Source organism: Thalassophryne amazonica, chromosome 9 (genome assembly GCF_902500255.1).
Source record: "Thalassophryne amazonica chromosome 9, fThaAma1.1, whole genome shotgun sequence".
Lineage (NCBI taxonomy): Eukaryota > Metazoa > Chordata > Actinopteri > Batrachoidiformes > Batrachoididae > Thalassophryne > Thalassophryne amazonica.
Genome location: NC_047111.1, coordinates 77203027 through 77215772, shown reverse-complemented (window position 1 = coordinate 77215772; position 12746 = coordinate 77203027). Strand labels below are relative to the sequence as shown.

General features: G+C 40.4%; 1 protein-coding gene across 3 annotated transcripts in view; it reads left to right on the top strand.

Moving 5' to 3' along the window:
- Nucleotides 1-12746, top strand: part of cxxc5a (CXXC finger protein 5a) — a 128622-nt gene that overhangs the window by 61544 nt on the left and 54332 nt on the right. For all 3 annotated transcript variants that reach the window (XM_034178451.1, XM_034178452.1, XM_034178453.1), the window contains one exon: nucleotides 7633-8640. In XM_034178451.1, coding sequence (XP_034034342.1) covers nucleotides 7846-8640 — 795 coding nt within the window. In that variant the 5' untranslated portion in view covers nucleotides 7633-7845. The remainder of the gene's footprint in view (nucleotides 1-7632; nucleotides 8641-12746) is intronic.

Here is a 12746-nt window from a genome sequence, read left to right as displayed (position 1 = left end):
ACTTACACATCTGTGATGGCACCATCAATGCTGAAAGGTACATCCAGGTTTTGGAGCAACACATGCTGCCATCCAAGCAACGACTTTTTCAGGGACGTCCCTACTTATTTCAGCAAGACAATGCCAAGCCACATTCTGCACATGTTACAACAGCGTGGCTTCGTAGTAAAAGAGTGCGGGTACTAGACTGGCCTGCCTGCAGTCCAGACCTGTCGCCCATTGAAAATGTGTGGCACATTATGAAGCGCAAAATACGAAAATGGAGACCTCGGACTGTTGAACAACTGAAGTCGTCCATCAAGCAAGAATGGGAAAGACTTCCACCTACAAAGCTTCTACATTTAGTGTCCTCAGTTCCCAAACACTTATTGAGTGTTGTTAGAAGGAAAGGTGATGTAACACAGTGGTAAACATACTACTGTCCCAACTTTTGTGAAACGAGTTGCAGGCATCCATTTCAAAATGAGCAAATATTTGCACAAAAACAATAAAGTTTATCAGTTTGAACATTAAATATCTTGTCTTTGTGGTGTATTCAATTTAATATAGGCTGAAGAGGATTTGAAAATCATTGTATTCTGTTTTTATTTACATTTTACACAACATCCCAACTTCATTGTAATTGGTGTTGTATTTATTTTGCTTAACAGTAATTTATTAATTCCTGAGAGCTTGTCAATTACCAAGGCAGGCCAAAACAAAGGAAAAGCAGGCCACATGTGGCCTGGGGTCGCACATTGGGCACACATTTGAGCAATCACAGAAGGGCAAAAGGAAGAACGTTTTCTTTATTTGTGTTTTAGCTTAACTGCTGTGAAACAGTCACATAATAATGTTTTGTTCATCTGATTCATAGTGGAATCAGACAAACTTGAAGACTGCAACATTCACTTTTCTGTGTGGAATGGCCATCATGCTGTCTGTCTCTCACATCTTTGAGTTTTGCTCAGTTTCCATACTACAGCAGGCAGGAAACAAAAACGAAGCTGCAGTCCTGGGATTGTAAAAACTCCAAGTTGTGATCTTGCATTGACAAAATAGTTGCTCTAAACAGACTTGACATTAAAGTGCCACATATCCCCACCACTCTAATTCCAGCAGCAAGACGTCATGTTTTTCTCGGGCTACCAATATGTAGACCTTGATTTGATGCTTGGTATGCTACCTGCCCATGTACATGGCAAGATACTTATCTTTGCATTGTTCCAGAACACCCACCTATAAATGGGTACCAGCCTTGGCTGGGCAAGTAACCTGTGATGGACGGGTGTCCTGTCTAAAGGAGTTGTAGACTCTCATGTGGTTCACACTGAAGTGCCTACATACTGAGGGTGGTGACATCCAGTGATTTGAAACCGTGTTGTTTCCTAGCTCAGTCCATTAGACACTATACTTACTGTATACAACTCCACAGTCATACCTGTCTTATTGTCACCCAGTAGAGTTAGATCTAGAAAACACATTTGAAAACTTATTTCCATAATTTGACTTTTAGGACTGGAAAAACCCATGTTGCAGAGTTTCATGACTGTGTTTAGTGAATGAGCTTTTCAGGCTTAAGCATTTTAGCACAAAACTCCATGCCAACACACACACACACACACACACACACACACACACACACACACACACACACACACACACACACACACACACACACACACACACACACACACACACACACACACACACACACACACACACACACACACACACACTTGCAATTATTTTATGACATTAAATCAAGTTACTTCTATTTTAAAGAGTGTTAACAGGTGTTTGACAAATGTGTCCATCAGAAGTATAGAAAAAATACTATTAATAAATTTGTTTCCAGAATAATGGTATTTGCTGGTGTTTATCATTGGTTCTGTAAAAAACAAATGTAATTTTGGCTTGGCACTGATTGAGACTGATGGAATTAGAATTTTTTTTTACATTCTAGGACCCATAATTAATTAATCTAAATTAACCCATTATTTTAACAGCACCATAAGGTCCACTATGGAAATAAATATATCATATTCCTGTGATAACTTTGGATGGTGGTTAGTGTGCTTGTTTCCAGTAAGGAAGGTTCTGAGTTTGATGCCAAAACTTGTGCCAAATCAACATGCAGATCTGAGGTGGATCTACTGTAGCAAACCTGAGGGAGGGACAAGAAAAAAAAAAAAAAAAAAACAGCGAAAAGTGGAAGGGAATTAGTTACTGTACTTGAGATAACTTTGTAATGCTCATTGTCTATAGCAATTTGTTTATTCTTGTATTTCCTTTGTATTTTTTATCTTGCTAATTTTATATTAATGCATTTGTTTTTATATTCATTTTCAGATCGATTTTTGAATCCATATGCATAACATCTCATCATTTTGAAACTGTCTGGAGAGTAAAAGCTTGAATACACAATACGCTGCATTGAGATGTGTGTGACTTACAACAGGTATGTTCAGTGCAGGATTACTTAAGTTGGAAACGATATGGCACTCGTCATTCAAAACCCTGGGACATAGAATGTCATCATTCTCAGTATGAAGGCACTCAAGTTCACACTATTCCGGGGATAATCAGCAGTATCATTGGGCTTATATCGGACGTACTTTGGTTGTGACCAAAACTGTTGCATCCATGGACACAACTAATAAACCCAGAGAGCTTATTGGGAAGAATTATGATTAAAATCTGGACATACAGCGCATAGAGAAGGTATTCACAGTGCTTCAGTTTTTCCACATTTTGTTTCATTACAGCCTTATTCCAAAATGGAGTAAATTTGTTTTTTCCCCCCTCTACTCACAACACTCTATAACAGCATGAAAAAAAGTATTTTGAAATTTTACAAATTTATTAAGAATAAAATAACTAAGAACTCACATGCACATAAGTATTCACACCATTTGCTCAGTACTTTGTTGATGCACTTTTGGCAGCAACAACAGCCTCAAGTCTTGAATATGATGCCACAAGCTTGGTGCACCTATCTTGTGGCAGTTTTGTCCATTCCTCTTTGCAGCACCTCTCAAGCTCCATCAGGTGGGATGGTCATTTTCAGATCTCTCCAGAGAAGTTCAATCGGATTCAGGTCTGGGCTCTGGCTGGACAACTCAAGGACATTCACAGCGTTGTCCTGAAGCCACTCATTTGATATCTTGGCTGTGTGTTTTGGGTCATTGTCCTGCTGAAAGATGAACCGTTGCCCCAGTCTGAGGTCAAGAGCACTCTGGAGCAAATTTTCAACCAGGATGTCTCTGTACATTTCTGAATTCATCTTTCCCTCAGTCCTGACTAGTCTCTCAGTTCCTTCCGCTGAAAACCATCCCCACAGCATGATGCTAGCACCACCATACTTCACTGTAGGGATGGTGCCTGGTTTCCTACAGATATGACACCTGACATTCACACCAATGAGTTCAATCTTTGTCTCATCAGACCAGAGAATTTTGTTTCTTATGGTCTGAGAGTCCTTCAGGTTCCTTCTGGCAAACTCCAAGTGGGCTGCCATGCGCCTTTTACTAAGGAGTGGCTTCCGTCTGACCACTCTACCAAACAGGCCTGATTAATAGATTCCTGCAGTGATGGTTGTCCTTCTGGGTGGTTTTCCTCTCTCCACAGAAGAATGCTGGAGCTCTGATAGAGTGACCATCAGGTTCTTGGTCACCTCCCTGACTGAGGCCCTTCTCCTCTGATCGCTCAGTTTAGACGGGTGGCCAGCTCTAGGAAGAGTCCTGGTGGATCCTCAACTCTTCCATTTACAAATGATGGAGGCCAGTGTGATCATCGGGACCTTCAAAGCAGCAGAAATGTTTCTGTAACCTTCCCCAGATTTGTGCCTTGAGACAATCCTGTCTTGGAGGTCTGTAACTAATTCCTTTGATTTCATGCTTGGTTTGTGTTCTGACATGCACTGTCAACTGCAGGACCTTATATGTAGACAGGTGTGTCTACATATAAGGTCCAATCAAGTGAATTTAGCATCACACAATGTGGAAAAAGCGAAACACTGTGAATACTTTGAGGATGTACTGTACTTCACTATGAATACTTTGAGGATGTACTGTACTTCACTTGAAAACTTTACCGGATATTTGCTTGAAACAGAAGACAAAAGTTACACAGGTCTGCTGAGTCATTTGTCAATACTATAATGTTTTTTACATGGCTTCTCAAATAATTTTGTCATAGCTTTATTAAGTTATTTTCGTGGTTGTAACTTGTAAGTTCTGAGTTCCCAGTTTCCATTGAATGCAGCATGAACCATGGAACCATGCACATGCGCTCCTTTCCTTCATGTCATCTGCAAAATCTCATGGAACAAACTCAGTATATTTTTAATGGTATCCCCCATGAACTTTATTAGCAATAAAATAAACTGTACCTTTGTGATGTACCACAGAAAACAGGGTACTTTATGAAAACTACATTTCAACAGCAGGTAAATGTTACTAATATTGTGAGAAATGAAACAGGTAGACCTTTAATATTAACGCTGCAGAATGCCAGTGAAGCATTACAATACCGTTTCACATTTACAAAGTGGCGATGCAGCTATTGTTGAGATGCGTTGGGGAAACCCGACCCTGGTCAGTGCTGTAGAGGGTGAAACTGAAACTCTGGGGTTGACGGACTGTGGAGCCGGCTCTGGTTCACTGGCGCCACATCCCCCTGAGCTGGTGAGAATGTGGGGGCTGTGCGCTTCTCTTTGAAGCTTTACCTCCCACTAATTCTGGCCTTCCAATTTCCACACAGTGCACAGCACATACCCCCCCACCAATCCTCTTCCCCTCCTTTTCCCTTTGTTCCCCTTATAAGGACTGGCCTAGCCGTGTCCTCAGCTTTTCTTCGGGAGATGTTACACTTGTTTGGGAACGTGGGCATATCAGCAGAACAGCAGTATAGTTTTACTTTCAGTCGCTGGAATCTAAAAACCTTAGCGAGCATACCTTTCTGTCTTACAGGGACTGGTTTTGAGTTTAATGACCAATTGGGTGGTAGATGGATGAGAAACTGCAGCAGTTGGTTACACAACAACAAAATTATGCCAGGAAAGCCATCACCTTTGTTGCTGTAGCTTCCTACATTAATGATAATATTTACTGCGTTCAATGACCTTGAAATTGCCATTTTTCCATATGGATTCAGGTTTGTTGACAGACATCAACAACAAAAAAGAAACCCTGCAAGTGCAAAGACTGGACTTTTATACAAGGAACTTTTCCCAGCAGGATTTCTGGACTAGTTTTGTTGTTTCAGGTAGAGTGCGTGAAATAATGGGAAGGGTACTAAACAATATGAACTTGCAATGATTATATTCTGTATCATAAGCAACAGATCCCAATGGATAAATCTGCAAGCTGATATCATTGGCCAGTATGTGCTGCTTGCAGATAAATCAATATTGACATTTACTGTATAATGTATAATTAAAAAGAAATAGGGATGATGCCATAATCTCTCCATTTCTTATGGAGTGATTCATATTTCAATGCAGCCCTCGTCATTACATTAATTTTTAAAAGAATGCATAGAAAAGCTTCCAAGCAGGATAACATTGTTTTTGTTGTGAAATATTAATCGAAATGATTATCAACCCATGTTTGTACTGAAGAGTTGCCACCCGCAGAACAATGCATCAAAGCTAATTACAAAAGTTGTCATTTTATATGAATTTGTTATTTAATTAAGAAAGAAGAAAACAATTGAGAAATTATCACAAAGCATTTTATTTCGACATTTAAAGTTCAATAGATAATGAAAAGTCAACAGCACTTAATTAAACTAAGTTCTAGTTTACGTGGACTATATATATCTATATTTGTGCTGTCAATCGATTAAAAATTTTAATTGCAATAATTGCAGATTCTCCATAGTTAACTCACCATTAATCACACATTAATCACATATTTTTAAAATCTTTAATCCAAGCAGCCTCTTATTGTTTGTAATTATTAAGCATTTTTAAATTAAGTAAACTTATTTTTTTCTCATCAATTCCACCGATATGCAGAATTGTAGTAGTAAAAGAATAATAACGGCTGAATAATGTTTTAGTTGCTAAAAATCTGTTAATTATTATAATTCTAATAATAGTAGTTATTGGTAGTATTAGTATTAGTAGTATTAATATTAATAATATTTTTTGTAAAAATATGTTTTGAAAATGTCTCTTGTTGAACAGGAGGGGGGTGGGTGGGCAGGGCCCTTTAGACACCTCTCTGTACTTCAGCCCCTGTGTATTGTCTGCAGGAGTTAAACATATCAGCGAGGAAAAACTCATATTTTTTTTTTTTGTGGGAATCGCTACCTGATTAGCCGGGAGGAAGGTACAGTAATATCAGCAGAAACACATATGTTGTATATCTGAAACAACGTGTGTTTTTAAATATTCACCATGGGAGCTCTCAGCCGGTTGCAGCTCTCAGCCTCTTACTGCTCTGTGCTTCTGAAATAGAATGATATGAGCACTGTTTCAGGAGCAAACACTGGGTTCATAGAGAAGCAGACAACGTGAGCTCACTTATTTGGTGGCCGAGGTTTAATCAATCCGATAGAAATCAATCAAAAAAAAAAAAAAAATTTACAAAGCATTTCCGCTCAAGGGTGTGCTGACGTCCCAAATTACGATGTGGGTCAAGGGTCACAGAAGGTCTGTGCGGTAATCACACTTTAAAAAACATGAGTGCTGTGAAACAGCATTTGCGTTACTGCATTATTATGGTAAATGGATGGCCTTTATACGAGTATAGCCCTTTCCATTTGCATCATATGCTCAAAGCGCTTTACAATAATGCCTCACATTCACCCCGATGTCAGGGGTGCATTATTATCTTGTTAACTTTGACAACCATGATCTCTACAGTCAGTAATGACTATAATATTACTTGTTGGAGAAACTAAAAAAATACTTTCAATCATATTATAGTATTGTGCTACAAATTATGTGACCATTTCATGTCATTATGATGATGAGCTACTGTGGCGACAATGTGCAGCCAGAAGAAGAAGAAGGCTAGGTATGACACAAGTAATGACGCATTCAGCGAATGGCTTCACTTCGACACCAGATGACACTTAAACTAAACACAGTTTAATCTCATCATATCTGTGGCTTATTTTTCTTTGGCCAGCTTTCATTTTTATTACCATCAAAATGTGTGCTAGTATGCTATGTGTGCTACTGAGGTGATATGAAGTGCTGCTTCTGGACAAAGTTGGACTCACCGAATCCAAGCTTCAAACATTATACAGATGCTGGTTGTTTGAAGAAGATAATAGTCAGTATTCCTGTCATGAGTTGTTGGTCGGCCTTATTGATAACCATATTTCCGGAGAGGACACTACGAGTATGTAAAATCTGTGTCCTTTTTTATAGTTTTTTTTTTTTCCCCTATGGAAGGACGGTATTAAACTGAAGCCTGTGAAGCTGGGTCAGATACACAAGAACATGTGCTCTTTGACTGAGACTCTTGACTCTTTGACAAATGTATTTCTGTAAAATATGCTCCTCTCAGGTTTTCCTGTTTTTTTTTTTTGTTTGTTTTTTTATTCCTGGCACAGTTAGTATTCATCATTCACTGGATGCTGATGAGTCATTTACACATCCTCTCTCTCTCTCTCTCTCTGTGTGTGTGTGTAAAGTTTTCAGATTGCTTATGGAACAGCGCGGATGAGGGCTGAGCTGTAGCAGAGGCAGAAGGCTCTGCCAGTCATCAGCTGGCTGATTTTAGTCCACTGAGGTGAGGAACCACTCTCACCTGGCCACAGAACGGACGAATAAGCGGTCTCCCCTCCTCGCTCACCCCCCTCCCCTTTCCACCCTTACCCCCAATCCAGGCACATATACTCTGGACCATGTCTAGCGGGCTTTCGGAGGGGAGGCGGAAAGAGGACCTGGAGCGGAGTAGCTGCAAGCAAGACTCTCCTGTTATAGAGCGCAGGAACCGCAGTGGCATTATCAGTGAGCCGCTCAGCAAGAGCCTTAAGAACTCCCGTACCCTCTCCCAGTACACGGCAGTCACCTCTGCCACCACCAATGGACACACGGACAACAGTGAGCCTAAAACCCACTCGGCTAAGCCTCAGCCACCCACGCAGTCCCAGCCCAATGTCTCCGCACTGACACCAGCCAAGTTGGACCGGACCCTAGAGCAGGTTTTGGAGGGACAGAACGGCCTGCTACACTTTGCCCAGGCAGCAGCACTGTTAAAGCGGGCCGGTATGGAGCACATGCTCCTGCCTGGGGGTATGGGAGTGGGAGCTGGCAGTGGGGATTCTGGCTCAGGGGCAAGCGATTTGGAGGGTACATCTGTCACGGACGCCGTAGGTGGTCCGGTTGACTTTCCATATGGAGTCGGTGGTGGCTTCCCCTTCAACCCGGGGCTTTTCATCATGACACCGGCTGGAGTGTTTTTGGCGGACAGTGCACTTCACATGGCCGGCCTGGCCGAGTACCCTGCACAAAGTGAGCTGGCCTCTGCTATCAACTCCGGTAAAAAGAAGCGAAAACGTTGTGGCATGTGTCCACCTTGCCGACGGCGGATTAACTGCGAGCAGTGTAGCAGCTGCCGGAATCGCAAAACAGGCCACCAGATCTGCAAATTTCGCAAATGTGAGGAACTGAAGAAGAAGCCGTCTGCTGCTCTGGAGGTAAGATGGTGGTGGGAACAGTCTGCATCCTAAGACCTCTGTAGTCTGTCCTCAAAGTGAGAGACAACAGAAACATTCAATAAGTTTGACACTGTGATCTGTCAAAGGTCTCAAATTTAGATATTTCATAGTAAATAAACAAATCAAAATCTAAAAAAGTATCACTGCGGAGGACCAGTGTGTTTATTTGTTTTCCTTTTTGTCTGTCCACAACATTTCAAAAACTGCAAAACATATGACCATAGAACCAAACGTTTCTGGCTGAAAATATTTTTTTTCATTGCCCAGTTTGGGACAAGATATGATCAGCCAGTAATAATGTACATGATTACACACCATTAAAGCAATATTAGTTTGAACAAATGAAAGAAACTGTGCACTTTTAATGTGAAATGTCACAAATTTTGTTTTCTTTAATTTGTCTTTTTGTTTAAGGTGTTTTTTTTAAAAGCATCTTTTAAAGTTTAGATATTGCGAAACCTTTCCTGAAAAACCTTTAGACACAGGCTACATGCCTACGCTGTGTGTGTCTTGTTGGTTGCACGTTTTCCCCTAATTGACCTTGTGCATCGAAACAAAACATCTGGTATTTTGTGTATTTTAACAGAAATAGTTTCTTTTCAATAAATGTCAAATTTGAAGAAGTACAGTTTCCTTCATCAGGCGCAGCTGGTGACAAATTGGCAAAAATTTGACAAATTGGCAACAAGCAATGGTGCGTTCTGGTTACTTTGGAAAAGTGGCAGCACAGAGAATTTGTGTTTAGTGTGTTTAGTTGCACAACTGAATGTCACACCTCTTTAAGGGGTGCATTTTGTTGGAGTGAGTGCGTGACGGGATTGTCAGGTGCTGAGGAGGGTGGAGAGTCTGCACCCCGCGGTCCCTCTAACCACGCTGTCTCCCCTCCCATGTCTCTAAATTGGTCACTCACTTGTTGAACCAGAATGTCTGCTTCATTCGTGTGCATTCTGTGCCTGTACACTCATATTAATGTTAAAAAAAGTGAAATAAATAAATAAACTGCACAGCGGAGGCAGACTAAATGTGAGTGTGCAGCCTGCAGGATCTTTGTGTAGCTGTATGTGTGTAACAACATCCATCTGGCCACTGAGCTGTCATCTGGAGCACCAGGTGTCAGGGTGGCACATGCGTCCTCCTTTGCTGTCCTGCTGCTGTCCTTCTCCGCGGTGACACTCCCGCCCAGCTAAATGGCTCCCCGAACCTCCTGCGTGGGTTTACCGCCGTGGCATGTGTGGTCCAACTAACACGCAGAAGGTGACAGGACAACAATTGCCACATCACTTTCAGCAGATGTTCCAATTCATTGAAATAGCATTTTATGACCAGTAAATAATTAGGTCACTTTAGCAGTACATGATAAATTAATAGGTGTGCAACGAAGTGCAGACGTGAGCGATCAGAGAGTCGTTTGGTCTAGCTGTTTGATTGCCATTACTGGAATGCCCTCAACAGGGGAGGTGATGGTCTAGTGGTTAAGGTGTTGGGCTTGAGACCAGAAGAACCTCGGTTCAAATCCCTGCCTGACTGGAAAATCACTAAGGGCCCTTGGGCAAGGTCTTTAATGCCCTATTGCTCCCGGTGTGTACTGAGCGCCTTGTATGGCAGCACCCTGACATCGGGGTGAATGTGAGGCATAATTGTAAAGCGCTTTGAGCGTTTGATGCAGATGGAAAAGCGCTATATAAAATGCAGTCCATTTACCATTTATCAGTTGTTGCACATCCTTAAAGGGATAGCGTGGTTGTAACCAAATTTTATTATTTTATCTCCTAGTGAGTAGTATACAGTAGTGTTCAGAATAATAGTAGTGCTATGTCACTAAAAAGATTAATCCAGGTTTTGAGTATATTTCTTATTGTTACATGGGAAACAAGGTACCAGTAGATTCAGTAGATTCTCACAAATCCAACAAGACCAAGCATTCATGATATGCACACTCTTAAGGCTATGAAATTGGGCTATTAATAAAAAACAAAGTAGAAAAGGGGGTGTTCACTTGTTGTATTTCTGATATAACCACTTTGAAAAATATATAACTTGAAATAGAATAATTCAGTCACCTAAATATTTTTATCATCGTCGCTGAAGCTGAGAATGAGAGAATGTGATTCAAGCTCATTTTCATGAAAGGTTAAATGTTTTTCAGTCAGTTGATGCAAAGTAAATGATTCCTCTATCATATGTACACAGCAGTAATGAGCTTTTTTTGGCTCAGGCCATTTAGGCAGAAATGACTCAATATCACTGTAATTACATAAAGGCTTAATTTTTCAACTGATGTCTAAAAATTGATTTGTTTTTCTGCACACTTCTGAACCAATAATATGGAACACCAACATCGAAAAGATGATGGGTGAATTCCGTCATTGTACACACACACACAAACACACACACACACACACACACACACACACACACACACACACACACACACACACACACACACACACACACACACACACACACACACACACACACACCATCTTTATGATTTATTATCTAAGGTGTTAGTCTGCCCCTTGATACAGGAGAGGAGGCGTTGACATGAACATGATCACATGATTTCATGTCAAATATCCTTAATAAGTGTGAACCTGAGTGATGACAGAAATTCTATGTTGCAAATTCTCGTGTCCGATGTCAAATCTCTGCAGTTGCTGGGTTGATTGTGTTCTGTGCCCAGCTCCATCTGTGATTTTCCATAAAATGTGGTGCTTTCACAATGTGAATCCCAACTAGTATTCTGACAAATTCGAAGGCCTTGGTTACACTATGGAACTTCATGTGTTTGATTTGTGATAACTCAGATGACATTTTGAAATTTAGTCAGACAAATAAACTTAATGAGTTTGCCTCACATGCACTCACATTCGTAGTGTGGATGACTGTTTCAAAATGCATTTGTTGGAAAATTTTGTGCAAGCCACAGTCCTGAAATGTATTTGAAAATCAGGATGGGATTGTATTTAATTTTGCCAGGATATTGTGTTTTTAAAAACACAAATAGGATCCGCAGACTGCCTACTGACCCTGTACCATAGCTATTGGTGGACAGTATACCAAGTCCAGTATTGTTGTTTTTGTAAACACCCAACTGGTTTAGACCACAAAATGTGTTTAAGTGCCTGCTGAAATTGCGACTAATCTTGCACTTTTTCTTTTGTTCACATTGCTTTCACACTCAACATTTCTCTGCAGAACAAAATTTTGTGTTTTGCGGTGGAGCAGCAACTCCTGTGTGATGAGTTTGGCAGTTTCGGTTAATCATTTAGTGACGGTTGGGGAAACATTTTTTAGGAGCTGTCATTTCTGTCTGACAGTGCACAGAACTATCTGCTTTACTTCCATGTCATCAGGGAACATTCAGATAATCATATATAAGGTTATGCTCAGCTAGCAAAATAAAGTTCCCAGAACGTTATAAGAGCATTTGTCAAATGTTATGGGAATGTTAGCTGGAACGTTCTCAGAATGTTTTTAAGGAAAGTTTCTTTTTGGTTCCCAGAATGTTTGGCAGTAACGTTTGTGCTTGGACTATATAAAAGTATAGTAAGTCCCTTGTTTTCATTAGGGGTTGCAACAGCAGATCCAAGGTGGGTCTGCATGTTGATTTGGCACAGGTTTTACACCAGATGCCCTTCCTGACACAACTCCACCTTACACGGAGAAATGTGGCAGGGCTAGGGATTAAACCGGGAACCTTCTTCACTGAAACCAAGTGCACTGACCACTTGGGCACCACCCCTGCCTATTTCTGTATATATAAAATAGCTTTCTATGAATTCTATCACAAACAAAGTTCATTATATTATATTATCATCTAAAATAATCAAATAATACATTTAGCTTATTGTTCAGTGACATCTTCCTGTATATGCTGTAAATTTTAAATTGCAATTATCACAACTTTAAAAATAATTATAATAACAATTTAAGTGTTCATGCTATACAAACATCTTTAAAACCTCCCCATAACATTATACAAAGATAAGGTCCCTAGCATGGCCTCATGACCCAAAATTAACTTTCATATTTTAGATTCAAACAGGCATATTGAATTGATTAAATTTATCACCTTTCCAAGG